Below are 17,643 nucleotides of genomic sequence, written 5' to 3'. Positions count from 1 at the left end.
TTGTTTTTGCATAGGACTGTAATTGTATTAATATTGTGAATCACTGCGTTTGAATGAAACTGAGGACCCAAACATTTCAAAGTACGATACTCCAGTAGTACTGTAAACATGATCTGCTATTGATTAGTAGATAATAAATAAATACGACATTTTTATTTTTTATCTATTCATTAAATTATTTTATCCCACTGTAATTTGAATGTGCAGTCTTTCTGAAGCCACACTTTACAGCGGTGTTTTGTCTCCTCACGGGCTCCACATGCAAACAGCGCAACCAGTGACAGATTTATAATGAATGAATATACACAATAAAAGACATTAAGACTATTATAATAATATATATTCTTTTATTCCAAACAAAAGGATAAAGAAATCTTCAATTAATATCACGTACCATTGTCAGCTGGTAAAATGGCTACATCATTGATCAAGAAAGTCACGCAAAACCAAAAGTTTAACAAGTAAAGCTATATACAAAACAGCAAATACAGTACATGGATTGTTTTTTTGTTTCCTGCTAAATCAATGTCATTAGATTTGTGAAAACCACAAAAGAACACAAGTGGATCAGTGGATTACACAAGTCTTTACAGCAAATCCTGCGTATTTTGTACACATTAAAGTTGTCAGCTCCATTAATGCATTTTACAATGGCACCCCAGAAAATTTGAATTATATATTTTTGATCTTGATACAATTTTATGCATTATAAATCAACATACTATATGAAGTGCTTGTTATGTAGCGATAAAACCACATTTAGATCTTTAGCCAAAACAATAAGTGGATAAAATCCAATTCTTGATAAAATGCCACAAAATCTTTTTAAAACAGAAACATGATTATCTCCCATACAAAATACTGATGTAAAATCCTACACAGATAGTTGTTTTAAAGAGAAACTGGCTATATCAAAACGGATTAGTTGGACCAAAAAAAAAGTGAAATTATGTAGATCAAGTGTGATTGTGACAAAGCTGAAAGTATCAAATCACCAATATATTCAAAGAGTGCCTCCGAACCACTTGGCCAAACTAGTCCTCTGATAACACATAAAACATATTAAATCTCCAAAACACGTTCCAGATGGAGATTACTCCCACTTCAGTACCAAATTCTTTGATCACCCATGTAATCCAGCACAGACCTTTTAAGTGCACCTAATAATGCAACATCCATGCATCAGTATGAGTTTCATACTGAAACAGAAACATGAAATGCTATAGGCACATAAATGGTCTTTCAAATCCAACTATTAATAAGCAATTGTTTTAAATGTTAAACTGTATAATATCGGACCAGATGAGTACAATATCAGTCTCAAACACTGAAGGGAATCAATAGGGATGCCAACATTAAGCATTAATGTTTATAACACATCCAAATCTTTTATTCCCTCCCAAATAAGCTGCTTGATGCAATTTAATGCCTTTTAGTACAATTTTGGTAGAAGTTAAATAAGTAAAAAGGGGAAAATTACCACAAAAAGTGTGCATTTAGACCTGAGAATTTCAGACAGGTCTATTTTAGGAGTTTCAAGGAGAATAAATAATACTATCAAATGTCTCGCATTCTGAAAACTTGCATTTCTGCTGCCACTGAGTGGCCATTTCCAGTTGTTACCTGTCTTAGTAATGCAGTAGCTACTGCAGACCACCATGGGTCTTGTGTTATTGTTCGGCTTGGCTGAAGTCGTAGCAGAAGTTGAAGTTGCTGGGTGGTTTGGGGATTGGCGGTGCTGTGTCTGGGATCTGGACGTTTTCCAGATCAAGAAGGCGGAGCTTGATTTCCATAGAGAGGAGAATCTCTAGTTCGCTGCGCATGCTCTCACTGCTCATCTCTTTACCCAGAAGCACATTGAGCCCATCCGTCCACAGACAGAACTAGAAGACAAGAACCAAAAGATGAAATTGGAGCTACTGGAACAAGGACTAATAATAGAGAATACTTGTTTTTCTCCAAGCCACTTGAACTGAGTTAACAGTACAATAACAAACGGCTCCCAGACGTTCAGCAGTGGAAAAATACATTAAACTCACATCTGTTCTGGAAGAGGCGATGAAATTCAAGCTATACTCTTCAACATCATATGTGATGCTGAAAGCCAAGTCCAACACCTCCTGCGAAACCAACCACAAGTGTTGCGTTTTTTGGAATTTTGCTCCGTGTAAATCAGTAAACATGCAAAATTTGAAATTTTTTTCCTTTAATAGTTATTCCTTGCACTTTTTTAAGTCAACACATTATAGTAATTTATAGTAATATTTTGATATTGCTCAGTTTCAATTTTGATGAACGAAACTTTTAAAAAATCTTTAAATTAGTTATGTTATAATGTGAAACCTAAATTTAAAAACACATACATGCAACTTTGATTTGAATGCATTTATTTTTATATATAAAAAAAATATATTTAAACACATAATTGATTATCATAAATTATCACCAAGAATTACAGTATTAGTGAATCTCTAGTAAATGTTGATTTTGAATCGTATGAATGAACAGAAATCATCGAATGAACCTTGGCATCATACCTTGGTCTGTTTTCCCTTGTTCTCCTTCATGTGAGGACAGTCTTTCCCAGTTACCACATTTTTGATGTCTGCGACAGGAACTGAGAGGAAATCAAAATGACATCATTTCTTTGACTAAGGTCAAGGGTTACCTACTCAACAATGTTCATTCTACTCATTCTATTAGCAGTCGGACTGACTCTTTTCCTGAAGAGCCTCAATGGAGGGTGTTTCCGTCTCCTCTTCCACATCTCCATAGTGCAGGACTTTGTGATTAGGAGAGAGTCGACAATACCACAGCTTATCTGAACACACACACATAAATGAATAGTACAGAAGATCATGATAACATTTTTCTGATGTCTGAGAGGATTTTGCCGTCTCACCTTGTCTCCGTCGGCTGCTGATCTTCCGGAAGAGCGTTCCGTGACAAAGGCGGTTCAGTCTCTGCTGTCGGATGAGCTCCAGAAGCTCTGGCTTCAGACGTTCCTTCAGCTCGCTGGATGCAAAGACAGTGAGAAAATGCATGTGATGGAGCAATATCAGAGCCACCGTGCCAGACACATCAAGTTAGTGATCGGTGCCTTTGAAACACTGCCTTGTATAGCTTTGAAACCTTTCGTCGAATAATTTGTTTCAGATCAGTGATCAAACAGCAAAAAACAAACATGACAAGTAAAAAAAATAAATAAATAGCATTCATTACTTCAGAACTATTTCTAAACGGTTGGATATTTCAATGATTTGCCACTAGGAGGCGATGATCTCTGCAAACTCAATCACTATCAGGTGGTTTTTACCTAATCTTAAATGACTTTTAAATTTGGAGACATTTTTACTGACATGGAAGGGTGATACAAAGTATAGATGAGAGTTGAAATATTTTCACAAAGCACAATAAACACAAAGCTTCTGAGAAGGAAACAGTCGCTAGCAAGTAGCTTTTAGCCAAGATGAATAAACAAGTTCAAACTAGCAACAATATTACAGTACTAATTTTGAGAAGCATGAACCATTTAAGCAATTAGCTCATTTGATTCAAATATTTAAAGTACAGTACTTACAGCACAGGTGGAGCAAGCGTCTCCTCCTGGTGGAGTCTTTCCGTCTGTCTCAGTTTAAGAATCTCGCTGTAGTTCAGTGCGTTCACCTTATTCTTGAAGAGCTCCAGAGACGTGGGTTTGCTGGACAGAGTCCTGGTGATCTGTTCCCGGACGACCTGCATCACCTTTAGAGAAAGCACAAGATCAAATCGTGTGATTGTCTGAAAAAGTCCCACAGCATCTCCGTCTCACTGATGACTATACATACGGAGACCGATTGACCTCGCTCACCCCTCAATAACATGTCTCTGGGGTTCAAGTCAAGAGAAATGGAGGCGAATTTAAAAGGGGAGATGGGGAAACCTGAATAAAACAGCGGGGGAGGACAAACGAACAATGAAATGATGGGTCTCTCCTGCAGTGAGTATCCAGCGGTGAAACAGACAGAACTGCACGCTCACTCAACTGGAAGAGAGTAACGTTAAATGCTTGCCAACGGAGACACTGAAGTTATCTTTTACATGTTTTGCTCCAGAGAGATGCAAAACCATATTATATAAAAGCACATTATAAAACAACATTTAAGTGTTACGCAAGTCCGAACATTTTTGAAAATAGAATATATATACAGTACAGACCAAAAGTTTGGACACACCTTCTCATTCAAAGAGTTTTCTTTATTTTCATGACTATGAATATTGTAGAGTCACACTGAAGGCATCAAGGGCTATTTGACCAAGAAGGAGAGTGATGGGGACCTGGCCTCCACAGTCACCGGACCTGAACCCAATCGAGATGGTTTAGGGGTGAGCTGGACCGCAGACTGAAGGCAAAAGGGCCAACAAGTGCTAAGCATCTCTCGGGGAACTCCTTCAAGACTGTTGGAAGACCATTTCAGGTGACTACCTCTTGAAGCTCATCAAGAGAATGCCAAGAGTGTGCAAAGCAGTAATCAAAGCAAAAGGTGGCTACTTTGAAGAACCTAGAATATGACATATTTTCATTTGTTTCACACTTTTTTTGTTATGTATATAATTCCATATATAATTCCACATGTGTTAATTCATAGTTTTGATGCCTTCAGTGTGAATCTACAATTTTCATAGTCATGAAAATAAAGAAAACTCTTTGAATGAGAAGGTGTGTCCACACTTTTGGTCTGTGTATATATATATATATATATATATATATATATATATATATATATATATATATATATATATATACATATATATATATATACATATATATATATATACATACATACATACATACACACACTTTTGGTCCTGGACATGGCTGTCAAATAACATTGTGAAATGTTTTTTTCAAAAAAGTTTTTTTTTATTCCTGTGATGGCAAAGCAGAATTTTCCTTCATATGCAATATATATTTGGTGCTCAAAAACCATTTCTTATTATTATCAATGTTGAAAACAGATGTGCTGCTTCATATTTTTGTGGAAACCACGATAACATTTTTGATTAACAGAACCTTTAAAAGAACAATTTATTTGAAATAGAAACATTTACGTCACTTTTAATCAATTGAATGGTCCCTTGCAGAATAAAAATCTTAATTTAAATAAAGATGGACCCTGAACTTTTGAACAGTAGAGTATATGCGACAGACAGATATATATCGGTCAGGTTAAGTAATCAGTGATTTTCAGGTTAATTAATTGTCAAAAAACACTGGACACTTGGTCAGTTAACATTTGATTGTAACTTCTTTGTCACTCGCACGTTAAGAAAATATTACGTAATACGTTTTTAAATTTCAGCATTTTTGTGCATGTTAACATTTAAGCAATTCCACAAAACACAATTTGCATGACTTCCCAACATTTTCTTATGAAATTTATAAAAAAAAAAAAAATGAAATTTTAATGCCATTTTTGTTAGATTTTCTGAGTTATGCACAATGTCAGAAAAAGCTTTTAAACTATTTTTAAGACTTTTTTAAAGTTTTCCCATCACTATTATTTACTACTTAATTTCAAATATGCATAACATGTTCATCAACATCATGCAAAGGAGAGTTCAATTATATAAATGACACAATGCTACTCAAATATATATACAACCACATGACATCATCTACATCTTCCTCCATATCTTGCTTATTAAAATAAAACGAAAATATTTATTCTGTCCCATATCCAATAACACAAAGACAAACTCTCATCCTACCTCAGCTGTAGTGAAAGCAGCAGCTGCGGCCCCCTCACAACCACAGCGACACTGTGTGTGTGTGTTTTGGTGTTTGGGTGTGTGTATGTGTTAGAGAGAGTGTATGGTCCCTCCCTCTAGATGCCCACCAATAATTCACAAAGGCCTCAGCAATATGCTAGCAACTATAACAGTCGTTAAAGAGAAACAGCACAGTCAGGGTTCAAAGAAAGAGAGGAAAAAAGCGTTGAAGTTATTAGAAAACACACACAGTGTGACTGACTAATTTCCCTTCAGAGGCAAAACAAGAGCTCAACTTTGACTACTTTTCTCAAGTTTGAGGTCAAAAAAACCGTTGAATCGTTAAATACGTGCAAGTTTCTTAACATATTCATGTTTCAAAGCCCTTCCAGAACAAAGACAAAAAGACCAGGTTATACAGTAAAAATGCTAAGCTATTTTTGGGATGTGGTTTACTGCTGATGTGTATTTCTGCTAGGGAGCGGGATTCCTTTTGTTCTTCTAATACCCCTTTATAAAGTCCCTGGCCACGAGGTTGGTGTGGTGGGGTGGGGTGGGGGGTAATCAGCGAAAACAAAAGACAGGCTGGTCAGCTGGACACTCGCTCCATCCCAAAGGTCACAGAGGTCACGAGGTTTACGGCCTGAAAGCGTTTATTAAGCAGAGGTCTGTTTTGTTCCACTGCTGAATAGTTTAGGCTGCAGTAAGGACAAGAATGTTGATATGCACAAAAGCACTTAAAGAAGCCGTCTGTCTCTTTTGTCAAGAAGCAGCATGCTTGTCATTCCACTAGCTTGACGTTTCTCAGACACATCCAGATGAACCGATCAATATCCATTTGTTCTAGAAACTATGAATCACTGCTGCAGCTGGACACTTCTCAGATACGTCTGCGGTGTGATTCAATTCATAATTAAAGCTTTCAAGAAATGAGAAATACACTTTCAAAATAATAGGCAATAAAACGTGAAAAATACACTGGGTTCCTCATGACTTTATGAGTCTTTAAAGCCAACATGAAACAGCATTCACAGCGCATTTTATGTCCATAATGTAATTGATTTTATTTCAGAATTTACTCTTTTGTAAAGCTTTACTTCAGTCATGATAATCTGACAAATCATGCAACACAGCTGCCTTTAGTAAGAATATTACGTATCAAATTCAGTCAATATTTCTGATAAATTTGGTAAAATAATTATTTAAAATTTAATTGCTATAAAATAAAAGAATGATCAAACGTTTGTGGTCAGTATTTCATTTTATTCCTGTGATTGCTAAGCTGAATTTCCAGCAGTTTTGTTTATTAATTTAGTTTGTACTTTAGTCATTTTTATTCATCTTTAGTTTTAATTTATTGTCAAATTTTTGTCATTTAATTTAACTTTCGTAATTCGACTTGTATGAAACTTTGAACTGTTGCCTTGGAAACTGTGAAATAAAGTTTACGTTTTCGTGTGTCTAATATTTGTATTTGGTTTTATTTCAAGTAACAAAATGATTGATTGTAATCATTTTAGTCAGCAGTAACACTGGTTAGAGCTGGTAAGTGCTGACCAACATGATGAAAGGAAAGAGGATGTGAAAAAGTCCCTACCAGAGATGGTGGAGGTGATGAGCTACCTTATCAAAGTCTTCCTGCGTGGCTCTCATCTCCTTCCACGTCTTGTTGAGGAGCTGAATGCAGATGCAGAAAAGCTCCTCCAGCAGTCGGTCCTGAGCAAAGAAGATGGGATGATAGTCCGAGCCGGTCTCAGAGGCTGTGGAAAAGACACGGGTGAAATTAGTATATGGAAACATAAAGTATATATAATGTATATGTATATATTAGATTAGATTCAAATTTATTGTCATTATGCAGAGTACAAGTACAGAGCAGTATATATATAAAATTACATAGGGACATAAGTGAGAAAAGTATGATAAGTTAATAAATAAAAACATTATCCACCTATAAATCTATTATAGGTTTTTCACATTTAGAAATACTCAGGATGAGCCTTAATAGACATCTTTAAATTGAAGCAAAAAAAAGGACTGTGATGAATAGAAGTATAGTGTATCTGAATGTTGATCTGAAAAGTGTGCACCATTTTAAGTGATGAAAAGTCATATCAAGGCAACGTTTTTCCCCATCAGGTCATAACCTAAGCTATAAAATCATCTGATCATCGCCACCATCTCCAGTGCTGTGTCAGTTCACTCACGGGGTTCTCCGATGCGCAAGATCTCGCACAAGATGAGAGTGAGCTGAATGCTGCTGCGGGCAAACGGACACTCATGTTTGTCCTCTCTGCTGCTGTTCTCCAGCACAAACTGAGACAGTGAGACAAAGACTTATGGGCTGATACATACTAATACAGTGGCTCCAAAAAGGATTTTTCTGCATTACATAACAACAAATCCACGTGGGCTGACTCACCCTGCTGTATGCGTCAGGGTAACGAGAAGCAAAATACGCCATAGTGTCCAACGCCAGGAGACCCGGGGGACACCGGCTCAGGTCCAGACCAGGATTACTGTTATTCTGATCCACACCAACACAAGAAACACCTTTAAATGTAAGCTTTGAGGTTTGATGTGGTGCAGTATTCACACTTTCACGCTAAAACATTTTTGTAGCACTCACAGAAAAGCCGAGTTTCTTAAACTCTTTAGCGCAGAGGGAACGTCTACGTTCGTTACTCAGACCGCTCTCACTTTCTGTCTCAAACGCGGCCTGTCTGAGCCCATGAAGCATGTCCCTCTGCTCCTGAAGGACACCAGAGAAATGTGTGTGAGAAATAAAGGTGCGCAAAGCAAATCAATTGAAGATGCAGAATGAAACTTAGTAAACCTGGTTGTAGCAGTCCAGAGGTGTCCTCATACGGGCCTCCAGGTGGTTCAGACGGACCGTCTGCAGCACATAGAGGTAATGGGCCATCTCATCTCCAACCAAACTAGAACTGTGGATGATGTTCTGCAAAAAGCATCAGTTACGTTAATACATTTAATGTTAAACGTGATTATGATGCAATGGGAAATGTTAACTGTATCAGAATAAAGCATCAGAATCAGAAAGAGCTTTATTGCCAAGTGTGCTTACACACACACACACACACACACACACACACACACACACACACACACACACACACACACACACACACACACACACACGGAATTCATCTTGATTTCAGGAGCTTCCAGTACAGAAAGTACAAACATATTGCAGACATACATATCATTTAAGGTATTAAAACACTAATAATAAAGAGAAGAGACAATGAATTATAAATAACAATATAGTAATGAAATATAGAGAAAAAGAAAAAATTGTGAAAGTTGATATGTGCTTTTTACAATGTACAGTGTCATGTGAAGTATTGTATAAATAACCGAGAGGTTCCAAACCTTCTCACCTTGTGAATATACTGGCGCAGGTTCCTCTTCTCAAGAAATTCAAAGAGCTCCTGAAACGATTTCAAGTTTAAAATCAGAAACACTTAAAATAAGTTTTTTTTTCCTGAGTCCAAGAATCAATTACCTGCACATGGAGAACAAACTGAAAAAATATTTTCCAACTATAAATGCTTACCTAAAAGCCACAAAAAATACACTACTGTTCAAACATTTGAGGTAAGTAAGATACTTTATAATTACGATTTAAACCAACTGTTATCTATTTTAATATCTTTATTTTAATATCTGCAATTTATTTCGGTGATGGCGAAATTGAATCACACTTTCATCTAATATTAATTGTCCACTAGCAAAATAGTTCTCAATCACCAATATTTAGCCTTTAACTAAATATTGCACTATTGATATCCCAAAAGACAGAAATACAAAACAAAAACCTCTCATCCTCTCACCTGTCGGTCTGCCTCACCGCCAGCCAGCAGCATCGCCATCAGCAGAGCCATGGCCTTAGTCTGCAGCTGCTGGTTCGTTCTACAGTCCATTCAGACGATCGAAAAAAGCAGGGAAAATTAAAAGCATAAAAATCCAACACATTCTTATCTTAAACATGATTTAATATCTACGTGATGAGCTCAACCAAAAGGTATTTTCAGAAAGAGGAAGAAACGTTCACTTGCATGACAAGGGAAGTAACATTTTTATTTGTGTTTAAAGCAGAAATGAGGACAATGACGCCCTCTAGAAACAATTCCCTTAAAATGCACTTTGAATTTAATGTAGCTGCTAAGTAATATGAATATAATGATAATAATACATACATAGCTGCTGATATTCAAATTACCTCGAAAAATGTACCATTATTACGGTTGTATTAAGCAATGAGAACCAGTATTAAACATCTACTGTTGAAACTGTTAGTCACTGTTTTCAGTATAAATGAACCTCAATATAGAATCATTATCGTCTCTATTGTCATCTATGTGGTGTCTTTCACAGCCTCGATTATTGTAGCTCTTCTCTCACACTCATCAAGCAAACAAACTGCCGATTGATCAAGCACCCTTCTGTACTTACACCTGCAGATGGGAAATGAGCCTCTCGAGGGTGATTTCTTGTTTGACCTCATGAAACAGACTATTGCTGCTGAGCACCATGCTCTCCAGGATCGCCAGGGACACCTGCTGGATAGACGCGTCCAGAACCTTTGCATTCACAAAACTGGCGATCTGTAAAAATTGAATAGATAAAAAAAACTGATATAGGTGATACTAGAATTTTATTGAGGAAGTCAATGGTCTCTTTATAGCAAGAATTGTAGCTAAAGACTAAAGACATTTACTGATAGCCGGATGAATTGTTACAGTGTTCGTACAGTATTATGGAGCTTTAGTACCTTTTTGATAAAGACACTGGACAGATTCTCCCAGGACACAATCCCATGATCCATGAGCTCCATGAAAGCACTGAGAGTGTGTGTCATTATCAGAGGAGCCCTGGAGAAAAAAAATAAATAAAAATCATACTTTCACTGGTTTAATCTCAACTTTGGACAGCAATAAAACACTTGAAGACAGAGAAAAGACAGAAACTGACTCGTGAGCGTCCTCCACTATTTTGACGAGCAGGGAATGCCCATCACGGCTGATGAACTCTTGAGCGAATGTGATGTCGGTGGAAACATCGGCCAGCAGCTTCAGAGAGTCACAGCGCACGCCCGAGTCTGAGCTCTGAATGCCTTTATACAGATCTTCAGCACAACGGCCCTGACAAACACACTCTTTTAAATCACCGAGCAAGAAAACATGGCCATTACATGGTTCTGTGGTTGACAAAGACTGAATGATCGGATGCGTTTAGATTACACTACACATGTTTAATACAGTCGCTGTCAAACTCTGGAAGCAAAATGACCATTTTGTGCACATGGGGTTGTGTGACACTCACTGGTGCTTTGGTTAAACGCAGGATGCTGCCATTTTTGATGTCTAGGCGGTTCTGAAACAAAAGTCATAAAGTGGCCAACAGTCAGTATACAGGAAGTGATATTATTCATATCCGACATCATTATCACTGACACAAATGTGTGTAATAAAAAAACAAACAGACAGCAGGAAACCAAAAAACCTCAGAAAGACATAGAGAGTTAGATACAGATAAGGGCAGAAAGACAAAAAAAATACATGAAGAACAAGAAAGAACAGAAAGAAAACAGTCAAGACAGACACAGGCACTGTAAACAAGTACAGTGTTTATTAAATATGGAAGAGGATTCACGACACGTTGTGTTGTTTTTGTCTATAGTAATGCGTCATTATTCTAGTTTATTTTTAAACTTTCAGAGTGAGTGTCTGGAAATCTGCTACAGATGCTGCTTGATGATGGTGGCACTCGAAGGGCTCTGTTTAGGGTGTCCAAAAACCCATTTGGAGCACAGCCCAAGGTTTGGTGGTTTGTGCGCACAACTGTAATTCAAGACTTTGCCTCTACTCATCTGGGAACTCACAATCTCCACACTCTCACTTCATTCACACGCACATCTGATGATACAGATGAATGATATTACACACTTTCATCAACTCTCACAGACACACCCCCAGGATGCAGATGGACAGAAACAGACAAACACAACCACAACATGAAGTCCATGTCTGACCTCTCCCAAGATCAACAACAAATAAAGTGAAGCACACAGTACTAGATTAAAGTCTCCACACACACACACTTATACTCTCAAGATGGTGGAAATGACCTACGGATTCAGTGATGTACGTCTGGATCCCATCTGCATACTGCAGAGCATAGTTGTCAGGACCCGGAAGATTCCACCTTCAAAAATAATACAATAGGTATTTTACATCATGGAAAAACATACATGGACATTTGAGCAATGGAAAAACACACAAACACCTCAAAAATACACACTCACTTGTCGCAAACCTCTTTTATGACAGCGGTGAGGGGCTTTTTCTGAAATAAGAGAAAATTACGAAATGAATTCAGTGTACACTAGCTAACAAGACAAAAAGGTGATGCCTTTTTCTTTGTCTATCTATTCATCTATTCAAAAACACATTAAAATGTAATTCACACATCCTTTATGATGAGCATATTTTTAATTTCTGGGGGAAAAAAATATTTTGTCACTATTTATTAAAATTCTTATTCAAATGACAAAACAGGAAATGACATCGGGATGAAGGTATGTGGGTCAATAAGTCTTTTAAAATGTTTTTAATCCAAGGTGTAAATGTGTCATGTGTGGTGTGGCTCCCTAAACCCTAATGATATTTATGTATTATTAATACATTTCACATTACCGGAATTATTCATTCAAATGCATTTTACTGTTAAACTTTAGAAAATATCAACAGAGACATGAATGCTCACTATTTCGTCTTAAAGCATTTCAACCATAACAACACAAGTGACAATTTAAGAAGGGAAAAGCTTCTACCAAGTCAACATCTGAAATATCTCATAATTTGTGGCAGTTCCTGCGGCTCATCGTTCAGACATTTCGGTGTTCCACGGTAGACCAATCAGTGGCCTATAATTAGTGGTCCAGGAAATGCAGAAGGAAAGGTCACTGGGGGTTTGAGGTTCTTTCTAACTAATCCTTATGTACCAATCAGAGTCGAGCAACAGGTTCATTCATATTTCAACCCAGTTGTCTCATGGTTTAGAAAACCCAAAGGAGAGCTTCTTTGACATTGGTGGGTCTTTAAGACAGTAACATATTCTGTTAGGACGTCCCAAACAATAAGATCAAAGCCTCTGAAGATACTGAATGTATTCGGCATTTTTCCTTTTGTTTCAAGAAGGTAGACACCCATATGAGCCTTTTCAAAACAACTGAGAATGAACTAACTGGTTATGATTTGTAAGAAGCAGAAAGTCTTTGATATTACAGACAAAATCAATTTTAATTACAAATATGTAATAATAAAATAATTTTTTTCTTCCATTTTGCCTGTGATTAACTAATTACAATTATATAATAAGAAAGTTTACTAAATACAGTAACCATTTTGTATTTCCCAATGTTTTCCCAAAAACAACTTTAAAACAAAATCTTAAAATAAGACAACATTTTTTCTGACAGACCATTTCAAAATAAAAATGGCAATTCAAACGAAATGAAAGACTGTTTATAATTTAGCGCCATGCCATCTACCACGGCTATATTCATAGCAAAAATAGAAGAAAAAAAATAGAAGAAAAAAAGTAAATAAATATGGTACATTAAACAATAAATAAAAAGGAAATATAAAAAATAAGTAATAATATTATTAAATAAAATATAAAATTTGGTCTGTAAAACTAAAATTTTAAACTAAATCCGGTCTCGCTTCATTTAAAACCGAATTCTGGAGTTCAAGACATCTCAGTCCAAATAAAAATGATTAATAAATAATAATAATAATATCATTATATATTATATTTATATATATTATATTCATTTCAGAAATTATTTTATTTATAGCCTAAATATAGACTTATTACTTGAGAACATAGTAATGGTGTTTTAAAAGATCCATGTTTATATGCATCTATATATCTATGTTTTCTCAAGTTTAATATATAATTTAATTTATTATTCATTACCGAGGACAGGTTATTAAAGGAGTAACGAATTGGAATATAGTGTCATAATTCTCATACAATACAGAGAAAATCAAACGAAATGATCACTATTATTCTTGGACACAAACGTATCTCTGATTTCAAATATCACAGTGAAAGCTGTTATAACAAAACTTATCCTTGCTATTTACACTTTCCACATATTTTGCACTTGTAAGCAAGAATGAATAACCCAAGTTTCTCGTAACTCAAAGTTTCACTCTGTTGCATGTACACTGGTCAACATCCCTTTTATGACAGGAAGTGCACAACGAAGGCCTCACCTGGTCTAGCTGAATGAGCTGTGGGTATGCGCCTGGCATCTGAATGGCAATCTTTACTATATCCTTTTGCTGCGGCATGTTGAAAAATGTACGTCTACAACCCTGAAAGAGAAAGGGTGAGGAAATCAGGAAATAAACACTAAAAGCAACCTACAAGTATTCAAACAATGGATACAAACACATACTATGCAGGGTTTAATAGTGTATACATTTCATTTCAAAGTGTATGAGCAACTGTGCCAACCAAACACAAGTACTCAGATATATTTCAAAACATACTGAAATGTCACCGAGGTGAAGAGTGGATAAGTGCCAGGATGATAAATGCGTCACTGACTGTGGGTAACTGTGGGTGTTGTGTGTTTACAGTCTTCCTCTTTCAAAAAGAGAACTTGTGTGTCTCTCGCAGGTTGTGCTTTATGTTACATTAAGTCAGCATGCTGGGATTAATGGTAGTGAGTGCTAATGGTGAGTGCGCTTGTTTTCTACTTGCCTCCTACACTTGTGACTATCACCATGAAAGGAATGGTCCACCCAAAAATGATAACTCTGTCATCATTTACAAAAAGTATTGCTGGTCTCCTTTGACTCCCATTGTATATTTCCATACTATGGGACTCAATGGGGGCCATCAACTGTTCGGTTCCCAACATTCTTCAAAATATCAGCTTTTGTATCCAATAGAGAAAACAAACTCATTCAGGTTTGGAGCAACATAAGGGTGTGGAAATAATGGCAGAATTGTTCATTTTTGGGTGAAGGTACCACAGTTAATTTTTACACTGTCATATAGTAAACAGTGGTAAAAAAAATGTTAAAGTGCTTAAAATTTTTATTCTTTAATTATTTACCCTTATGACGTTCCAAACCTGCATGAATTACTGTCTTCTGCAGGTCACAATAAAAGAGAAAATACAGTGCTGCTCATGAATATCTAGTTAACTTGATGTTAAGTGTTCAAAAACAAAACTCTCATTATATTTCAAGGATTTGACGTCAATAATAACCATGCATATTCTTCTTCCTCAAAAGTACTGTAAACATATAACTTAAAAGGAACAGCCCAGACAAAATTAAAATTCAGTAAAGTCCCTCCAAACCTGTATGACTTTCTTTTTTCTGTGGTTAGCAGATACCTTAAAGAATATTAGTTTCTATATTGGGTCCGAAACATTATTGGGACCTATGATATTCATTGTATGGATAAACAACATGGAGATATTTCTCCAAATATCAGAAAGAAGTGTGTGATTTCAGTGTGTGATTGCATGCAATATGCATCAGATAGTGAGTGTACAGACTGTGGGCGGCCCATGAGTGTGCCATCTGTGGCTGAAACTATAGGTTCTACGTCTATATGCACATCTACACAGCTGCTGCTATATTAAGAAGCCTCAGCCCAATTGTTAAACAGACTCAAGTACTTTCATGTGTGTCCTTGGAAGACTTTGCATCGGAAGAGGGGAAAGCGTTCTTTGTTTTTTTTCCTTGGACAATGAAAGACACAAAATGGACCCATAACCAAATTTCAGCTAAAACTTCAATCATAACTCTGTGAGTTATACCGATTATTCTCAGAAAGTTAACTAATCTAAACCACATGATTAAAGACCTCCACATATAACTGAGCTTTTTCAAGCTGATTAAATGACTCGTAAGACAGCCTTCCATCTAAGGCTTTGGGTAAGAGCTCCTGACACAGACTGAATGTTTGTGTTTCCCAGACTCCATTCCCAGCATGCCTCAGCACGCTCAGAGAGAAGTTGTGACAGCCTTGCTGCCAGTGCATTTTATTATTTTTTGGGGGGTTGAGAAATAGCTACAACAAGAAAGAAACTGTCAAAAAGAGTTACACCAACTACTTTAGAATCCACTGACAGTATTCCCAACTGATCCCTGGCCTTTGAGTCTGATCTTCAGTGGGAGTGTATGAAGAAATCAGGCTGCCTGGAATTTCATCTGCACCACCCTCTGACAGACCAGTAACCTCCAAAACAGACATCACACACTCTTTCTGCAAAGTTTCACTGGATTTCTCAATCAAATCCTACTTTGGCAAATCCAAAAATGCTAGGAAGATTATTAGTTCCAGGTCTGAAGATTATTTATTTTATTCACTAATAACTGATGTCAGATACAAAAGATTTAAAGGGAAAAAAAAGTCAATTAAAAAGAATTTGCATATAAGCCCGACTGAGCATACAGAGCTTACAGCCTTCAAGTACCAACCGAAACAAACTTGCGTTTGAAGCTTCGTTGTTCTATTCATAACTACAGTTCAATGAGTTTCCAATGCATAAAGATTATGTGAATGTAAACATGTACACGTTTAAATAGGTTTTGACTTTTTTTAACGTTCGAGAGAAGTAACAGCCAAAGTGTTTCGAACAAAAGTTATTTCCTTTCGTCTTACCTGTGGGAAAACAGGAACAAAATCACATTCTTTGAGATCGCGCGGCGGCGGAGCGGATAAACATTTGCTTTGTTCGCGCGAAACGGCGACAGTGATTTGATTGTTTTCGAACGATCGGCTGTTACATTTCGTCCAAAGTTTTCGGAGCGTTCTAATTGATCACATTCACAGTTCCGGGTTGACTTAGTCCCTCCCGCCCCCTGGAGGAGGGAGCGAAGACCCGACTCTCTCCAAAAGTTTATGGGAATCGTTTTTTTTTTGTTTGTTTTTTCCGAGGGACCCAGAGGGAGAGGGGAGACCCTCTTTTTATTTTTATTTTTTTTTACATCAGTGTATTTTCATGGATTAATATCCTTTAGTATACACAACAGTATCTAATAATTTATGTAAAATGGTTTATTGACCATTTCATTATTATATAATTATATATTAATGCAGTTTTATTAGTTTTTTTAATCACCAATACAAACTATTAAAACAGTATCTTCAATAGTAAATTAAAATGGAACCTTAAATAAATGTAAAACAAAACTTACGTTTTTGCAATATTTAAATCTACAATGAAGTATAAAAATAGATTTGTTGATGTATATAATTATCCTAACCCAAACAAACAATGCTGCTATTATTATCTATTATATTATTACTGAAAGATAAAATAACTTGCTTTAACGGCTGTGATAACTGAAAACTTTTTCCTTATATAATAGCTAAACAATGCTATTTATACTTAATTGACTACATTTAAGTTAGCATCCAAAAACCCAAGGTTGGTGCCTTAAAGCAGAATGGTAGTATTTCAGATCAATCTTTGAGGGCTGCAAAAACTCACTGTTAAGTTTTTAACCACTACACTACAACAGACCTATTCAAGTAACACTAGAAAAGAAATGCCTGGATCTGCAGGATATGACTCAAGCACCTTGAAGCAGTATGACAGAATCCTTAGGAATTAGGTGAAGGAGGAAAAAAAAACTAATGGAAGCATGCCTTAAAATCAAACAAAGATAAGCGCATCACAATTACAAAAACATTCTTTATTTCATGGGGATGACAATTCCAGTAAAGAACAACAATTCCGGTATTTTGCAATGACAGTGAAAATCTGAAAACTGCTTATTCCCTGCATACTGTAAAACTGACTCTGCCAGCCCAATCAATGCATAGGGC

The 17,643-nt window shown here is 36.3% G+C and overlaps 1 protein-coding gene across 2 annotated transcripts; it reads right to left on the bottom strand.

The window, feature by feature from the left end:
- Positions 1-327: 327 nt before the first annotated feature.
- Positions 328-16,664, bottom strand: LOC132133054 (engulfment and cell motility protein 3-like). Of its 2 annotated transcripts, XM_059545745.1 has the most exons (21): positions 16,474-16,664; positions 14,061-14,162; positions 12,080-12,120; positions 11,907-11,979; positions 11,098-11,148; positions 10,747-10,916; positions 10,547-10,646; positions 10,228-10,379; positions 9,606-9,684; positions 9,153-9,203; positions 8,588-8,710; positions 8,381-8,503; positions 8,174-8,278; positions 7,959-8,067; positions 7,375-7,511; positions 3,581-3,744; positions 2,903-3,015; positions 2,717-2,821; positions 2,538-2,617; positions 2,040-2,120; positions 328-1,883 (listed from the first exon to the last, which is right to left on the bottom strand). In XM_059545745.1, the coding sequence occupies exons 2-21, from the start codon at positions 14,136-14,138 to the stop codon at positions 1,671-1,673; spliced, it is 2,148 nt and encodes a 715-aa protein (XP_059401728.1). In that variant the 5' UTR covers positions 14,139-14,162; positions 16,474-16,664; the 3' UTR covers positions 328-1,670. The 2 variants fall into 2 exon arrangements, with proteins under 2 accessions (XP_059401728.1, XP_059401729.1); XM_059545746.1 differs by lacking the exons at positions 7,375-7,511; positions 7,959-8,067; positions 8,174-8,278; ... (10 more) ...; positions 14,061-14,162; positions 16,474-16,664 and adding an exon at positions 5,752-5,879.
- Positions 16,665-17,643: the final 979 nt, after the last annotated feature.

The sequence above is a fragment of the Carassius carassius genome, chromosome 50 (assembly GCF_963082965.1).
Source record: "Carassius carassius chromosome 50, fCarCar2.1, whole genome shotgun sequence".
NCBI lineage: Eukaryota > Metazoa > Chordata > Actinopteri > Cypriniformes > Cyprinidae > Carassius > Carassius carassius.
The sequence above is the reverse complement of the archived record's forward strand: the minus strand, read 5'-3'. Positions and strand labels throughout refer to the sequence as shown.

Coding starts and splice junctions, on each gene's coding strand:
- LOC132133054 (XM_059545745.1), bottom strand. CDS start 14,138: ATGCCGCAGCAAAAGGATATAGTAAAGATTGCCATTCAGATGCCAGGC. Junction 12,121..14,060: donor AGCTCATTCAGCTAGACCAG/GTGAGGCCTTCG, acceptor CTCTTATTTCAG/AAAAAGCCCCTCACCGCTGT. Junction 2,618..2,716: donor TGAGGCTCTTCAGGAAAAGA/GTCAGTCCGACT, acceptor ATTTCCTCTCAG/TTCCTGTCGCAGACATCAAA.